Below are 16,169 nucleotides of genomic sequence, written 5' to 3'. Positions count from 1 at the left end.
AGCTCATGGTCAAAAATGATGAAAAACGAGGATTTGAAAAAAAGACGAAATCACTCCGAGACCATCGGCTATAGCCTTTCGCCTTCCGCGATTTTCACGTTTTCTTCAAATCCTCAAAAATGATGAAAAACGGCATGCTATAGCATGCCCTCCGAGACCATGGGCTATAGCCTTTCGCTTTCCGCGATTTTCACGTTTTCTTTAAATGCTCCAAAATCGTGAAAAACGACATGCTATAGCATGCCCTCCGAGACCATGGGCTATAGCCTTTCGCTTTTCCGCGATTTTCACGTTTTCTTTAAATGCTCCAAAATCGTGAAAAACGACATGCTATAGCATGCCCTCCGAGACCATGGGCTATAGCCTTTCGCTTTTCCGCGATTTTCACGTTTTCTTCAAATCCTCCGAAATCGTGAAAAACGACATGCTATAGCATGCCCTCCGAGACCATGGGCTATAGCCTTTCGCTTTCCGTGATTTTCACGTTTTCTTTAAATCCTCCAAAATCGTGAAAAACGACATGCTATAGCATGCCCTCCGAGACCATGGGCTATAGCCTTTCGCTTTCCGCGATTTCACCTTTTTTCAAATCCTCCGAAATCGTGAAAAACTACATGCTATAGCATGCCCTCCGAGACCATGGGCTATAGCCTTTCGCTTTCCGCGATTTTCACCTTTTCTTCAAATCCTCCGAAATCGTGAAAAACGACATGCTATAGCATGCCCTCCGAGACCATGGGCTATAGCCTTTCGCTTTTCCGCGATTTTCACCTTTTTTTCAAATCCTCCGAAATCGTGAAAAAACGACATACTATAGTTCATGGTTTCGGACGGAAGGCAGTGTTTCATTAGTGTTTCATTAGTGTTCATTGGTGTTCATTAGTGTTTCATTAGTGTTCATTAGTATTTCATTAGTGTTCATTAGTGTTCATTAGTGTTTCATTAGTGTTTCATTAGTGTTCATTAGTGTTTCATTAGTATTCATTAGTGTTCATTAGTGTTTCATTAGTGTTCATTAGTGTTCATTAGTGTTTCATTAGTGTTTCATTAGTGTTTCATTAGTATTCATTAGTGTTCATTAGTTTTTGAGTGGTGTAAACCACTCCTACAACTGGCTTTTGTGTGCAGAAAAAAATGAGCATGGTTGCTATGTTCAAAATAATTTCTGACGTAATTAAATCACACCCGGGTGAACTGGATGACCGTAGCAACCATGCTCATTTTTTCTGCACAAAAAAAGCCAGTTGTGAAATCACATCCGGGTGTGATTTCATTACGTCAGACATTACGTCAGACCACAGCTGATCATGCTATATAAAACCTTACACCACTCAGTTCACACGGGTGTGATTTTTCATTAGTGTTTCATTAGTGTTCATTAGTGTTCATTAGTGTTTCATTAGTGTTCATTAGTGTTTCATTAGTGTTTCATTAGTGTTCATTAGTGTTCATTAGTGTTTCATTAGTGTTCATTAGTGTTTCATTAGTGTTCATTAGTGTTCATTAGTGTTTCATTAGTGTTTCATTAGTGTTCATTAGTGTTCATTAGTGTTTCATTAGTGTTTCATTAGTGTTCATTAGTGTTTCATTAGTGTTTCATTAGTGTTCATTAGTGTTTCATTAGTGTTTCATTAGTGTTTCATTAGTGTTCATTAGTGTTCATTAGTGTTTCATTAGTGTTTATTAGTGTTTCATTAGTGTTCATTAGTGTTCATTAGTGTTTCATTAGTGTTTCATTAGTGTTCATTAGTGTTCATTAGTGTTTCATTAGTGTTCATTAGTGTTTCATTAGTGTTTCATTAGTGTTTCATTAGTGTTTCATTAGTGTTCATTGGTGTTCATTAGTTTTCATTAGTGTTTAATTAGTGTTCAGAGTGTTCATTAGTGTTTCATTAGTGTTTCATTAGTGTTTCATTAGTGTTCATTAGTGTTCATTAGTGTTTCATTTAGTGTTTAATTAGTGTTCATTAGTGTTCATTAGTGTTTCATTAGTGTTTCATTAGTGTTCATTAGTGTTCATTAGTGTTTCATTAGTGTTTCATTAGTGTTCATTAGTGTTCATTAGTGTTTCATTAGTGTTTCATTAGTGTTCATTAGTGTTCATTAGTGTTCATTAGTGTTTCACTAGTGTTTCATTAGTGTTTCATTAGTGTTCATTCCGCTTTTTTTTTAAATCCTCCGAAATCGTGAAAAATGACATGCTATAGTTCATGGTTTCGGACGGAAGGCTATCGTTTGTCTCGATTTTTGAGGTTTTGAGAGAACGATGAAAATCGAGAAAAAACTACATACTATAGTTCATGGTTTCGGACGGAAGGCTATAGCATGTCGTTTTTCTCGATTTTTGAGGGTTTGAGAGAAAGATGAAAATCGAGAAAAAACTATAGTTCATGGTTTCGGACAGAGGCAGGCGGGGCGTTACCATGCCTATGCTTGGACGCAAACAAGATTCATGCCGCTGTACTGTACTGTACTGTACTGTACTGTACTGTACTGTACTGTACTGTACTGTACTGTACTGTACTGTACTGTACTGTACTGTACTGTACTGTACTGTACTGTACTGTGTGTGTGTGTGTGTGTGTGTGTGTGTGTGTGTGTGTGTGTGTGTGTGTGTGTGGCTACACAAGTGAGTGAGACTTGGTGGTGGACCCAGCCAGGGACACACATTGCTGGGCAATGGAGTGGTTGCACCACTCAAAAAGGAAAGGAAGAGGAAAGTCCAAGGCACAAGTTGTCACGTCCATTTGACATGATAGAGTCCAGGATGCTGGAAAAGGGAATGGGGAGAAGCATATAAGGCTTATCGAGCCCTACCCCTGGCTCATTTAGCAAAGAATACAAATAAATTAATAAGGATTACACTTAATTGACAGTGATTACGTCACACTGTCATACAAAATATACTATATTATGTATTATGTACACACATTCGTACGGCATATATCCTCCGACACATGTGACCCACGCTCTCTCACGCACACTCGCAATTCTCTCTCTCTCTTTCATGTGAGAGTCAAGACAGCAAAGAGCTATACGGGGCATTTATTGTCTAAAATAAAGCCTTGACTGAGAGCTTTACAAAGTTACAGTGTGCAGACTTTTTTTTTTTTTTTTAATTATTGCCTTATCCACTGTTTGGTCCTGGCACCTGCCATCCAGTAGATGTGCCAGTTCTATTCTTTCCCTTGTGAGCCTCAGCCTTCTGAGCACTCTGTAGGGGAATACCACTCATTTTAAACATTGAACTATGCCATTAATATACCTTAGTTGTTGTGTGGAAATAATAAAAACAAGAATGACACGCGTATCATTAACAGGCAGGTGAAACAAGCGTTCTCCGTTGTGCATCTGCCCCCTTTTTTCCCCTATTCTGTGAGTACACCTTTGTGATGTCACTGATCACATGGAAGTTCTACACCTCCAGTTCTAGACTATAAAGGGGAGACTTTTTTATTTTTTTATTTCTACACAACTCTTCTAATAGGTACCGGTATATATTAACTCAATAGTTCAATGGTGAAAATGAGTGGTATTTCCCTTTAAGTAGCCTACTCATTACTTAACACAATGACAATATGCTAAAGTTGGTTACAGCTCTATTTCAAAATAGAGTTTTGTTCTGTTTTAATGCTAGATTAAAACAGAACAAAACTCTATTTTGAAATTCTCTCATTTGCAATATTTTTCTGAGGACCCTTTCGAAACCATGTATACATATAGGGGCTGTCAAACGATTAAACAAATAATCAGATTAATCACACCTTAAAAATGTATTAATCATGACTAATCACTATTCGAACTATATGTCCAAAATATGTTTTTCTGTATATTGTTGTGGGACATTTAACATACTATATGCAAAATCCAATGTGGTAGGATGGTGTCTGTCTCTCACCCCGTTGTCGTGCTATGTGATTTGAGCCTCTGCCTATGTATATTGTGCAGCATTTTATGGCAATAACCAACATGTTTTTCCCCATCCAGATAGGGCTAGATAGTGCAGAGTGGATGGGATTATGGGATATATGGGGTGGGTCACAAAGCATGGATTAATTGTGTTAAAAAAACCTCAGTTAACTCAGTTATTGTGACAGTCCTAATACGACTGGTCTAACCAATGACTAGTCTAAACTAAGTACTGCACCCCCCTAATACAGTATAGGCTACTTTTCATAGTTGTATTGACTCTTTTATCCCTGCTTATTTCCTGTAGGCCTTTGTTGAATTGAATTATGGCTGTATTCTATCTATTATAAATCACTTTTTGTAACCCTCTTTCAGAAAGAAAGATCGGGTTAATCTCTGTCAAATTAATCTCAGACCCCACTTTGGAAACCACTGCCCTGGTTAAATAATATCCAAAAGTCAAGTAAAACTCAGACAAATACAACTCATCTTCAGCTGCACACTGCTCACTGTTGATCCTTTTGGCAATCATTAATGTTTGACACTCATGGCTGAAATTCCCAGACCTTGTTGGTTTAAGGTTAACAACTCTTGTTGAACTTGAGAAGCATGCAGATTGAGATTACAAAAATTACAGTGAAATCGAGAAACCAGTGAAATCTAAGGCGCGTTCGGAAATTCGCACGGAGCGCACTGGTGTGCCCTGTTGTCGTTCGTTTACTCAGTGCACTCGATGCGTTGTCGTTCGAAAATCCGGCCTGACCAACCCTATAAAGTTGGCCGGGTGCATCACTGCGCTGCCTTGAGCACTCCCCGGTGGCGAAATTGGTCCTTTGAGCTTTGTTATTACACACCATCAACATGTGTAGACCAACAGCAGGTAGGCTAATGTTTAGCCCCATATGGAACCTCTCCTCCTCTCACTCATACTGTGAGGGCTACAGTATGAGCATAGGGTGAGGTTCCGTATGGGGCTAGCTAATGTTATGAATGAATTACCTTTCAATGTTACAGGAAGGTGTGTTGTTTTAACTGGTCATTCGTAAATAAGCCACACTCAGTGCTCTGTGACGTTCATATTTGGATGCTTTAATGTCCATAAATCAGTTGTGAGAGGCCTGCAGATTGCACAAATGACCATGCCAAGAGCTACGGCATCTTTTGGCAAAATTCTGTTCAGTCTCTGTGATAATTGGAGGAGGTGATGCTTCCTGTACCTGCATGTGATCTCTATCCTGAAACACAAGTTGAGTTTCCCAAGTTTGTGCATCTACTATTTTTTGTGTTCAAGAATGTCTTGTCTTGTTAAATGGCGAACGCAAATAAGTGTGTGTGTGTGTGTGTGTGTGTGTGTGTGTGTGCGTGTGCGCGTGTGCGTGTGCATGCGTGCGTGCGTTTGTGTGTGTGTGTGTGTGTGTGTGTGTGTGTGTGTGTGTGTGTGTTGGTGTGTGTGCATGTGTGCGCATGCTTGTCACCTCACCTGTTCAGGATTTTCCAGCATCCTCTTGTTCAACCATGCCGAGAACCACACTGCCGAGTCACTCTCGGTTCTACTGCGAAGCCATAACATCTTTAATCTACATATCCATCTCTTTGTTAATACATAACAGCTTTGATGGCGAGACGCTCTTTGATGACAAGTGAATTTAATTTGCGTCTAAAAGCTTACAAAAGATCTGCTCAAGACAGCTTGATCACCACAATTACGACTTCTAAGCAATTACTGTAATGATGCGAACTGGTAAACACTGGACCAACATCTAAATAATTTAACAGACAAAACAGATGATGCTGTAAAATGTAAATAAATTCCGTCTTTATGGAATGATCATGCTGTAATGTGCCTTCCAAGGCCTTGCGCTAACACGAATAGTCTTGTTTGGATGAGCTAATTGCATGATATTTTAATGGCCATTCTGGATGTCATACAGACAGAATAGACAATGTAATGGACTCCATCCTGTGAAAGGTTTGTCCCCAAAAATCTGCATCTGTATAAAGGACATGGGTCATGGTATTCATCTAAATTCTGGCATAGCTATTTAATTTCACTTTGTAGCTTGAATGTAAAAGAAAAACCAGTAGATCTAACTTTAAATCGTCAAATACTACCACCAGGCAGGGACAACCAGAAATGTCTAATCCTGAGAAGATGCACGTTCTTATTTTATTAGAAAAATAGTGGCTATAGTAGGAGACACTGCAGACAATGGGACTGTTTTGAAGAGGTGGAGTAGGTCTACATCAGAGTCAAATTTGTAAAAAAAAATATATATATATATATATATATATATATATATATATATATACTACTACTGCTACTACGACTATAAATAATAATAATAACAACTGTAATTATATTTCTTAATGAAACCTGCCTTGAGTAAAATGTGCTATTATATTATTGTCAGAGCTTAAAAGGTAGATTTTGATACCTTTACTTTGCTAACTTTTCAGTAAGAATATTTTGGAAAAAGGTACAGTTCGACAGCCTTGTGGTTCTGTTTCAAAGCCATAACTTTTAATGAATGAATGAATGAATGAATGAATGAATGAATGAATGAATGAATGAATGAACTATTGTGACAGGTGTAGTTCAGTAATGCACAATAGGCTCCAACTAACCTGACTCACTGAATCAAAGTTCAAAGTCACAACACAACATTATTTGTCGTAATCACAGATCAACTGCAACACCTCTTCATTAAACTGTGTCCAACATACAGTAGACATCAGCAGGCTAAACACAACACCGTATCAACACTTTTGCCAAAGAGCGTCCAAAGACAGCGGTTAATGTATAACCCCCCCTCTCTCTCTGGAGTCTGTACACTTGACCCAAGTTTAAGCTGGGGGATAACATTGGCCTCTGATAACCCCAGCTGGCTTGCTGAGTCATTGAACACACGTATAAGTGGACATCTTGACTTCAGTGGCCTATGCTGTGGCTCAGCTGATGGCACTTCGCTGGCGGCAGCTGCATTAGAGTATGCACTTTTACGCATGTGGATTGCATCATCCTTTCTGGTACGGAGAAGCCCTTTAGAGCAAATGGACTGAGGTGTGTACATTTGTCAACGTGTTTTGAATGCCTGCACTTGTTGTCACTTCAAATCAACGTTTTGAACAATCTGACTTCTTCAGATCTGCCAGATCCTTCCTGGATGACATGGACTTGAGACTATGCACGCCATTTGACTAATCTCAAATCTACATTATACTACGTTATTTATGTGCAATAACTACTGTAGTTTTCAATCAAACAGGCCTCGAGGGTCTTGCTCAGTTTTCGTGAATCAAGAAAGCACTTTCCTGAAACGTATTGGATCTGGTTCGAAGCATACAGTAGCTCTGCTTCCCTGACAATGGAAGGTACAGGCTCAGTCGATGCTTGTAATCGGCTCCTCCACCTCAACGTTTTTGTTGATGAGCATGAACCTCGTACTGGCATCCTGGAGCTCCTGGGCAGGCTGCGTCCTCAGTGGAAGGCCCAGGACATCCAGATGAAGGCAAGTGAATTTAGAAATTAAGTGCTATGGAGTTCACATCATCACATGATAAAATGTACAGTAGATTTTGATAATTGCAGTAATCCTAGTTATTGTTTCCATCATTATTCTTATGGGGTTTTGTGATATTTGAGGAATTAAGAGCATGGATTTCTGGTCAATAATATCTTGGCAGGTGATTACATATTGTGGTCAGGGATTTCTAAGATCCAAATGGTTTGCATCCCAATGGGTGCGTAAACACGATTTCATTGGGGACAGAATATACATTAATCACATGAGCAATCAAATGGAAAATATATACAGCCAAAGATTTACAGCCATTTTTTATGGATTACACATTTCTAGAGAGCCCATTTTCATATCACGATATCTCCACATAGGAATGGGATATCCTGGCCCAAACATTCACATTCACAATATCATTCAACGTTATTTACGTTTAATTAATTTACTTCCAAATATGTGGCTTCCGCGTGCGTTCAGGGTTCGGGACAGGGTTAGTATGGAGCGTGTCGGAATGGCAACTACTGTATTTAAATTAAGAACCATGTTAGCACTGAGAAAATAAATACAAATAAATACCCTTAAAAAAGCAGTGTTGCTCAGTAACTACAACTACAGGCTACAATTTAGAGCACATCACTTATGAGTATATGGTGGATACCGGTAAAGAAAGAAAAACGGGTGCTCTCCCTCTGGAAACAGCCCTTGGTTAAGGCAGTGGGTGCTCAGCTTTGAAAACAACTTAACTCATAAACCAACTAAGTGGAAAAAGCAGCACTCCAAAATAAAAGATTCAAGACTGGCTCAGATGCAATTTCTCATGTTTATTTGAGAACACTCGAGCGTTCTCAAATAGTTTTTTGTTTTATGTTTATTCAAATGTACGTGTATAAGACTATAGTAGATTAGCTTGTTGCATATTCACAAATCACAATATACACCCAACTATCCACACTATACATGTCACAATAGCGTGAGTGATACTAATCTGGCAACATGTAAGTATTTTAATTCAACAAGGGCCAATTGTAAAGCCAAGAGAACTAGATCAACGTGCAGCGTGGACATTTTGTTCTGGGAATCCTGGGAATTGTGTTGGCTGTAACATCTGCTCTGTACAGGATAATCCCATGGTAGTACTAGTTCCCATGTGCAAACACAAGGTCCAATCTGTCAGAGAAATAGATTTGATGTTTGTTAGGGGACAGTGCACTTGGGTGTGTGACCCCTCGATCCATCTAGACCAGGGCTGCTGGCTGTGTGTACAAACCATACATACCTCCATCTGCAGCTCTCAACAGCCCCCACAGTGATGCATTGTGTATCTGAGTTTTGATGACACTAACAAATACACAGCTGATCTAAGAGCTTTGAACATTCCAGAACAAGAGTGAAAAAAAAAGGAAAAAAAACATTTTGTAAATGTCAGTTCATTCATGTCAGTGATTCTTCTATACATTACACAAATCTTTGCATGCATGATACGGCTATTTAGGCGAGAGGTTAGCATTGCACTTTTGCTCTTATTCTGTGTTTAGTCTAACAATCTCTACTGTATAGCAAAGTGATTCACAAGCTTCTCTCACTTTTACACCTAAAAGCCTGACAGAGAGATTCCGGAACCTGGCATCCAACTCATTAAGTTGACAGTCTCCTATCTGGTTCAACAGGTAGTTTTCCCTGTGAAGTAAAGTTGTTGCCCAGCCATCTATTGTTATGGAGCGGCTCATTAATCAATGCAGTAGCTCTCAAGAAAAAATCCAACAAAAGAAAGAAAAAAGGAAGAGCTCAAAATGACAGGGCAGTACGTTTCCTGCGCTGCCCAATCATAACTAACCTGACTCCGCCAGATGGGGCAGCCCAGTGTACTCTCTGCTGCCCCATCTGGCGGAGTCAGGTTAAATCATAACGCCAATGTCCTGGATTGCGGTGCCTGGCGTAAAGTCCGACAAGCATTAGTCCGACAGCACCGTCGCTCCTGACATGCGTGGCCAGTTACAACTAACCTGTGGCAGGTTAAAACTTACCTGTGGCTTCCTGTGAGGTTAGGTTTTTCTTAGTTATGTATGTTAATAATTAAGTTAATTAACTGTTGCAGCTAAATTAAATTGTCCAGCACAAATATTGTATCTATTGCTTGGCCATGCAAAACTGGATGACAAAAGACAGCAGATCCAAAGGTATGTGGAAAGCCATGGCATCTGTCCAAGTGGTTTCCGAGGCTAGTCCAAGTGGTACATTGGCATGAATACTTCATCAGATGTCAAGGGGCCATGTTTGTTCACTCTAGCTCGATATGAACAACTGTGCACTACACACGACCCATCGGGCGCACAGAGAAAAAAAGCCTTGGGGACAGTTGGTGAATGAGAGAATTCTGAACAACCGCTGAATGAAGAAGACAAATGTCTGAAGGGAGCTTGTGAGCAAAGAGTGGCCCTTTATTGTTGTGTGCTCGGGTGTACTATACAAATGTGCCATAGAGATGGGTTCAAGATTCCAGATTTTGTATTGTTACAACATTTTTACAGTACCAAAGACTGTAAAAATGGGACCCAATGCCTCCCTGCTTGGCACTCAGCATCAATGGGTTGGATTGGTGGGTCAAATCAACTAATCAAATGATTCCCGAGCGCGGCACGGCTGCAGCTCACCGCTCCTTGGCTGCGGCTCACCGCTCCAATTAAGAGATAGGTCAAATGCGGAGAACAAATTTCACTGCGGTAACGTGTGTGTGACAAATTGTACGACTTTGACTTTGACATCTCATATACAGGTAACACACAAGAGTAGAATTCTATATTTTTGTTATCAGTGCAGCAAATCTAAAGGGTAAATAATGTACACGTGTGTAAAGGTGAAGGCCACATCACTCACACTGTGTGTGTGTGTGTGTGTGTGTGTGTGTGTGTGTGTGTGTGTGTGTGTGTGTGTGTGTGTGTGTGTGTGTGTGTGTGTGTGGCGTGCGTGCGTGCGTGCGTGCGTGCGTGCGTGCGTGCGTGCGTGCGTGCGTGCGTGCGTGCGTGCGTGCGTGCGTGCGTGTGTGTGCCATAGAGTTATAAAGGATAGAGTGAGGTCCGGAGCGACAGCCCCCCTATTCATTTCAACTGAAGTTGCTCAGTGGCATTTTGAAGCACCCGGAAGAACGCTCTACTTCCGCCAAACTTTGGTGGTCAAATGCGCTAGTGCAACCGAGCGCTCAATGTTAAATCCCAGCTGCTGCGTGAGGTTTCCTCATGCTAAATGCAGGGGCCCGCCTGCAGTTCCAGCTTCGACCACTACGTCTCGTGGCTTTAACGTTGGCCTTTCTGGGGGCTTGGTGTGTGCAGGTATAATCTTACAAACTGCTGGACCGATCGGTATATTCGGTGTTTGTTTAATGTTTCAAGAGCTCTTGTGTCATATGTTCTCTTATGTTAATGATGGTGCCTGAATTGTATTCATGTATCTGGAATGGGTTTAGTAAAACCGTATATAATTGTGTAAATCAACTCATGGGCCATAGTTTGCCTTATTTTGAGTTAAGTGGTTACGAATTAGATCTGTGTTCTTGGTATGGTCTGCACCTATAAGGGAGGCTGCAGGATGCCGAGGTTGAGCAGTGGCTCGGGCATCAAGCAGGTATCAGCTGCTATAGGGGTCCCTTTATGGAAGGGTTTATAGCCTAATACAGTTGGTTTCCTAATTTGCTTTCAAGCCAAAAGCCAAGTTTCATCTGTCTTTTTTTTTTGTGAGTTTAGTCTTCAGTGCTTTTTGTTTGTTATGCCTTCCTGCTGCATCGTGGACAAATAAAACGCCCTAAATGGTATTGCTGGATTCTGTCACTTTTTTTAGCCTTGGCCTCTCGGTCAACCTTACATACTTTCTACTTTTGGTACTTTAAGTTCAATTATACCAATACTTTTACTCAAGTAAATTTTGAATTCTGGACTTTTACTTGGTCTCGCACTAACTTCCTGACCCACAAGTTAATTTATTTGTCATTAAAGAGTTTCTCGTGTGTCTATGAGGTGACAGGACTTTAGATCCCTTGGAGTGGTTTTGTGGAATGAAAAAAGAAATCACTGAGTGGTGCAATGAACTGAGTGGTGCAACTCCCCTCTCCCCTCTCCCCTACCCCCCCCCCCCCCCCTCTCTCTCTCTCTCTCTCTCTCATCAGCAGGCAACAGTGCAGCACTATCTCTCTCTCTCTGTTTCTGGCACAACAGCGCCACTTTTGCCCCTACTGGTACTCATAGTCACACATACATACACATACATAGTCACATATGTTAACACGGACATTGCTGTTCCTTGGAGTGGTTGCACCACTCAAAAACAGTGATATAGTGACATCACAATTTCATGCCCTCCCCTAACCCCTCCCCCTTTATCATACAACAGCTGTGGGTGTGGCTTCACCATCACCATCCACTAGGTAACTAGGCATACTTAATGAACTGGTGGGCGTGTCCACATAAAAACGACATTTTAACAAAATACTGTACATTTTTTGGATTTTTTTATATAATAATAATCACACCCATGTGAAGTGAGGGGCACTCTAATTATCGTACATCATCGTACATCATCATCAAGAACGGTGGTCCCTCATGACCAAGGGTTCCCACTGACAGACATAAGCCGAATTGCTCAGACACACATGACGTAGATTCTCCATTCATTGTCAATGGCATTTAATGTTTGTGTTCAGACAGAATCCATACTATAGCTGTTCGCCCCTCAATAATACCTGATGATCATGTTTTAGGGTGGGGGGGAGGAAATCACAGCACCCCATCTTTAACCTTCCACTGCCTGCCCTGTGTTCTCCTCCATGCAGGTGTTCACAGAGGGCATCACCAACCAGCTGAGAGGCTGCTATGTGGGCTCCCTGCAGGAACCCGGGGGCTGCGTGCTGGTCCGTGGGTACGGCAGGATGACGGAGCTGTTCGTGGACCGGGACAAGGAGGTGGACATGTTTCAGGTGCTCCACTCTCACGGCTGCGGCCCCCAGATCTACTGCAGCTTCCAGAACGGCATCTGCTACGAGTTTGTGAGGGGAGCCGTGCTGGACGACGAGCTGCTCCGACAGCCCTCCATCTACAGGTCGTTTATATATTTAAGGGGTTAAAGTAATCATATATATCAAACATTGTATTACATTGCATTTACCGGTACATTACATTTACATTACTGTTTTTTATAGGGAGCTAGCCCCTCCTATGCCCAGCTTTGTGTGTTTGTGTGAATCATAGCGATGATTTGATTGGCTGAGCACGGAATTGATATGATTTGATTGGCCAGAATGAGATGATGTATGATTATAACAGAGCCCCTCACTTCACACAGGTGTGATTTTCTTCAGGGGCGATAGCCTTTTGTCCACACAATAATTGCTATTGACAATGAAAGGAGAAATTAGGTCAAATGTCCGTCAAATATGACATATTGAATTTGTAGCAACACAAACTATTAAATGCCATTGACAACGAAGGGAAAATGTACGTCATATGTAGACGAGCAAATCGGCGAACCAATCACATAAACAGCTTTTGTCCCCACACGTCTCATATTTGCCATTGACAATGAAAGGAGCATTTATGTCATATGTACCTCAAATATGACATACATTTGTGGCAGAACAAAATTAAATGCCATTGACAATGAAGGGAAAATGGGGAATGTTTTCTTTTATTTTAAACACCATTATGATTTTGATCATAATACCCAATTTGTGAATGTCAAGTCTCCAGGTTTCCATCATAATATCAATATGACACTGATTATTATTATTATTAGTGTGGTTGCCAGACTATAGTTATTGTGACACTTTTTTCTTCTTCCGGAGTAATCGAACTTCCGCTGTGATTGGCCAAGCTTTGCATAACGTTTGTAGCAGCTGTGGGATTAATAAAGGTCTACATTACGTACTAAATGCGTCGGCTTGGAGTTGTTATTGGTGACTCCTGTAGGACTACACCATACATTGCAATCAGTGGCTTAGGATCAATAACCTTGTATGAAAAGGTATTAAATACACCTGTCCAAAATGTAATTTTAATGGCCCTTTGGCCATAACAAAACGTGACATTGTAATTGGCTGACACTATTAGTGGGAGGGGCCTATGTAAGCGACTGCGGCAACCACACTTTGCAATTTTTCAAAATGGTGACTTTTTGAGTGGTGCAAACCACTCCAACAACTGGCTTTTTGAGTGGTGCAAACCACTCCAACAACTGGCTTTGTTAGTACCCGTGTGTGTTTGTGCCTGTACGGGTGAGCATGGTTGCTATGGTTAGTATGTGACGTCACTGACATCACCGACATCACGTCAATGTGTAGTTGCACCACTCAGTTCACACGGGTGTGATTTTTATTATGATTATGATTATGATTATGATTATGATTATGATTAGTAGTAGTAGTAGTAGTAGTAGTATTAGTAGTAGTAGTAGTAGTAGTAGTAGTAGTAGTAGTAAATTATGTACTGCATGTATAATAAGTTCATGAATAATTTAAGAATGTTTTTTATTAGGATTTTCGATGATGGCTTTCATCTCTGTGTGTGTATACATGCACATTTGGGCATGTCAACATATACTTTGAAGACGTGTGTGTGTGTGTGTGTGTGTGTGTGTGTGTGTGTGTGTGTGTGTGTGTGTGTGTGTGTGTGTGTGTGTGCGTGCGCGCATGCGTGCGTGTGTGTGCGTGTGTATGCGCACATGTGCATACATGCGTATGTGAGTGAGTGTGGATATATCTTCCGCTCATAATGTCCACATCCATATGCGATAGCATAGCAGACCGTTACTCAGGCATTGCAACAGTATCGCTGGTGCTGACTCGGGTCCTGACCCCAGTCGTGTTTCATATTGAGCAATGTGTCTTTGGTCATCATGGACTCCTCCTGTTCCATCTATCACTTCACTCACTGATAACGCCACACCATTTCACAAGTTCATATATTTTGAAAATAGCCGATCTACAAGTTCTGCTATGTTCAAATGGCCGAAATGTACATGGTTAATGTATGTATTCTAATCAAAATCTACAAAGTAACTATAGTAACTAAAGAGTAAAAGTGCAATATTTTCCTCTGAGATGTAGTGGAGTAGAAGTAAAAGTACTGGAAATTGAAAATACTCAAATAAAGTACAAATAATTGTACTTACCTACCTAAAAAATATATGTAAATGTACTTAGTTACTCCACATCATGCTCACTGGACACTATACCCACTGAGCAACAGTTGGACAATTAGACGTTTTATAAAATTAAAGTTTTTTTAGACGTTGATTCGCAGTTTTTTAAACATATAGACCGTCTATATTGACGTTGAAACTACGTTGTTTCAACGTCTAATCTAAGCCTAGCCCCGCTAAAAAACTTTCATTTTTAGACCATTTAGACGTATTGTAGCCTGAAAAATGCTCAGTGGGTACTAGGATGCAACACAGACAGCCAGGGCCAAACTCCAGGGCCATGATACACATTGATCAGCCTGCTCCTCCGTGTCATACTCTAGCAGGGAAACCCCAACAAACTTAATGTCGCCCTGAGACTACGGGAGGAACGGCTCTCGAGCAGTCAAAAGGTCATGGCTGAAATTATGTCCATTTTGGAAGGGGCGAACAAGATAAGAGCGCTAAATGGAAAAGGGAGTCATGCTTCTCGTCCGATAGTGTTTGTTTTGCAACAGATAGAAGCGTGATGGTACGTTGTTCTCATCTGGGAAAATGTTCTTTTCCTGTAGATTGATTGCCACGGAGTTGGGCAGAATACACTCCATCCGGCCCGAGAACGGTTCGACGGCCGAGCCTTTTCTCTGGACCAAAATGGCCCACTTTCTGACGCTGCTCCAGAACAATGTCAGCAGTGGAACAGTGGAGCAAAGGTGAGCACAAAAATATAATCCGTTCTAATGGCTCGAATGTATTGCTTAACCTTTCTCCCATGGGAGTTGACCTTTTCCTGACACAACTACCGTAAATCACTCCTAGTAGAGTACAACCAGTCTTCTGCTGTTGGCTACCGGACAGATCATCCTGCACAGATGACATTCATCTGACTTATTGCTCAATGGAGCATCACATTATGTTCACATTTCGTGCCTAAATTCCAAGCTGCTTCTTTGAGGATTCAAACCTTCAACCTTCCATGCAGTCTTAAGATCAAGAACAAAGCCATCTTTGTAAACTTAGACCCTATACTTAATGTTGACGTTTATTTTTATTTTTTGAGGGGCGCTAGCATGCACCTCCTCTATTCAGTTATAATGTAGATTTTCGTCTTACACAAACATTAAATTCCCAAATGAATGGATAATTTACGTCATATGTGGACGAGCAAGTCGGCTATTTTTGTCCTACATAAAGATTACATTCTCATTGACAATGAATTAATGAATTATTATTATTTTCTTCATTAGACCCCTTGTTGTGGTTGTATATGTGCAATGATGTCTTCCCTTTGTATTTAGGGTTTCTTCCTGGAGGCTGAAACCTTGATAGTGAAACGTGCCAATAAAAAAAAACAATCTGTGATATCATCCCCTCCCCTAACCCCTCACTCTTTAGCTGTGGCCCTGTGGGTAGCCTACAGGTGGATCACCTGTACCAGGCAAACCAGGCATACTTAATGAACTGGTGGGCGTGTCCACATAAAAACGACATTTTAACAAATACTGTACTCTCTTTTGAGAAATTTGTCCTCCTTATATATTAATAATAATACCTGATGATATGTTTTAGGGGGGGGGGGGA

General features: G+C 40.8%; 1 protein-coding gene across 1 annotated transcript in view; it reads left to right on the top strand.

The window, feature by feature from the left end:
• Positions 1 to 7,274: 7,274 nt before the first annotated feature.
• Positions 7,275 to 16,169, top strand: part of LOC306923991 (ethanolamine kinase 1-like) — a gene marked incomplete at its 5' end in the record, with an annotated part of 39,335 nt that continues 30,440 nt past the window's right edge. Inside the window, 3 exons of the mRNA XM_079502335.1 lie at positions 7,275 to 7,418; positions 12,247 to 12,512; positions 15,161 to 15,301. Coding sequence (XP_079358461.1) covers positions 7,275 to 7,418; positions 12,247 to 12,512; positions 15,161 to 15,301 — 551 coding nt within the window. The remainder of the gene's footprint in view (positions 7,419 to 12,246; positions 12,513 to 15,160; positions 15,302 to 16,169) is intronic.

This window comes from Electrona antarctica, assembly GCF_951216825.1.
Source record: "Electrona antarctica genome assembly, chromosome: 5".
NCBI lineage: Eukaryota > Metazoa > Chordata > Actinopteri > Myctophiformes > Myctophidae > Electrona > Electrona antarctica.
The sequence above is the reverse complement of the archived record's forward strand: the minus strand, read 5'-3'. Positions and strand labels throughout refer to the sequence as shown.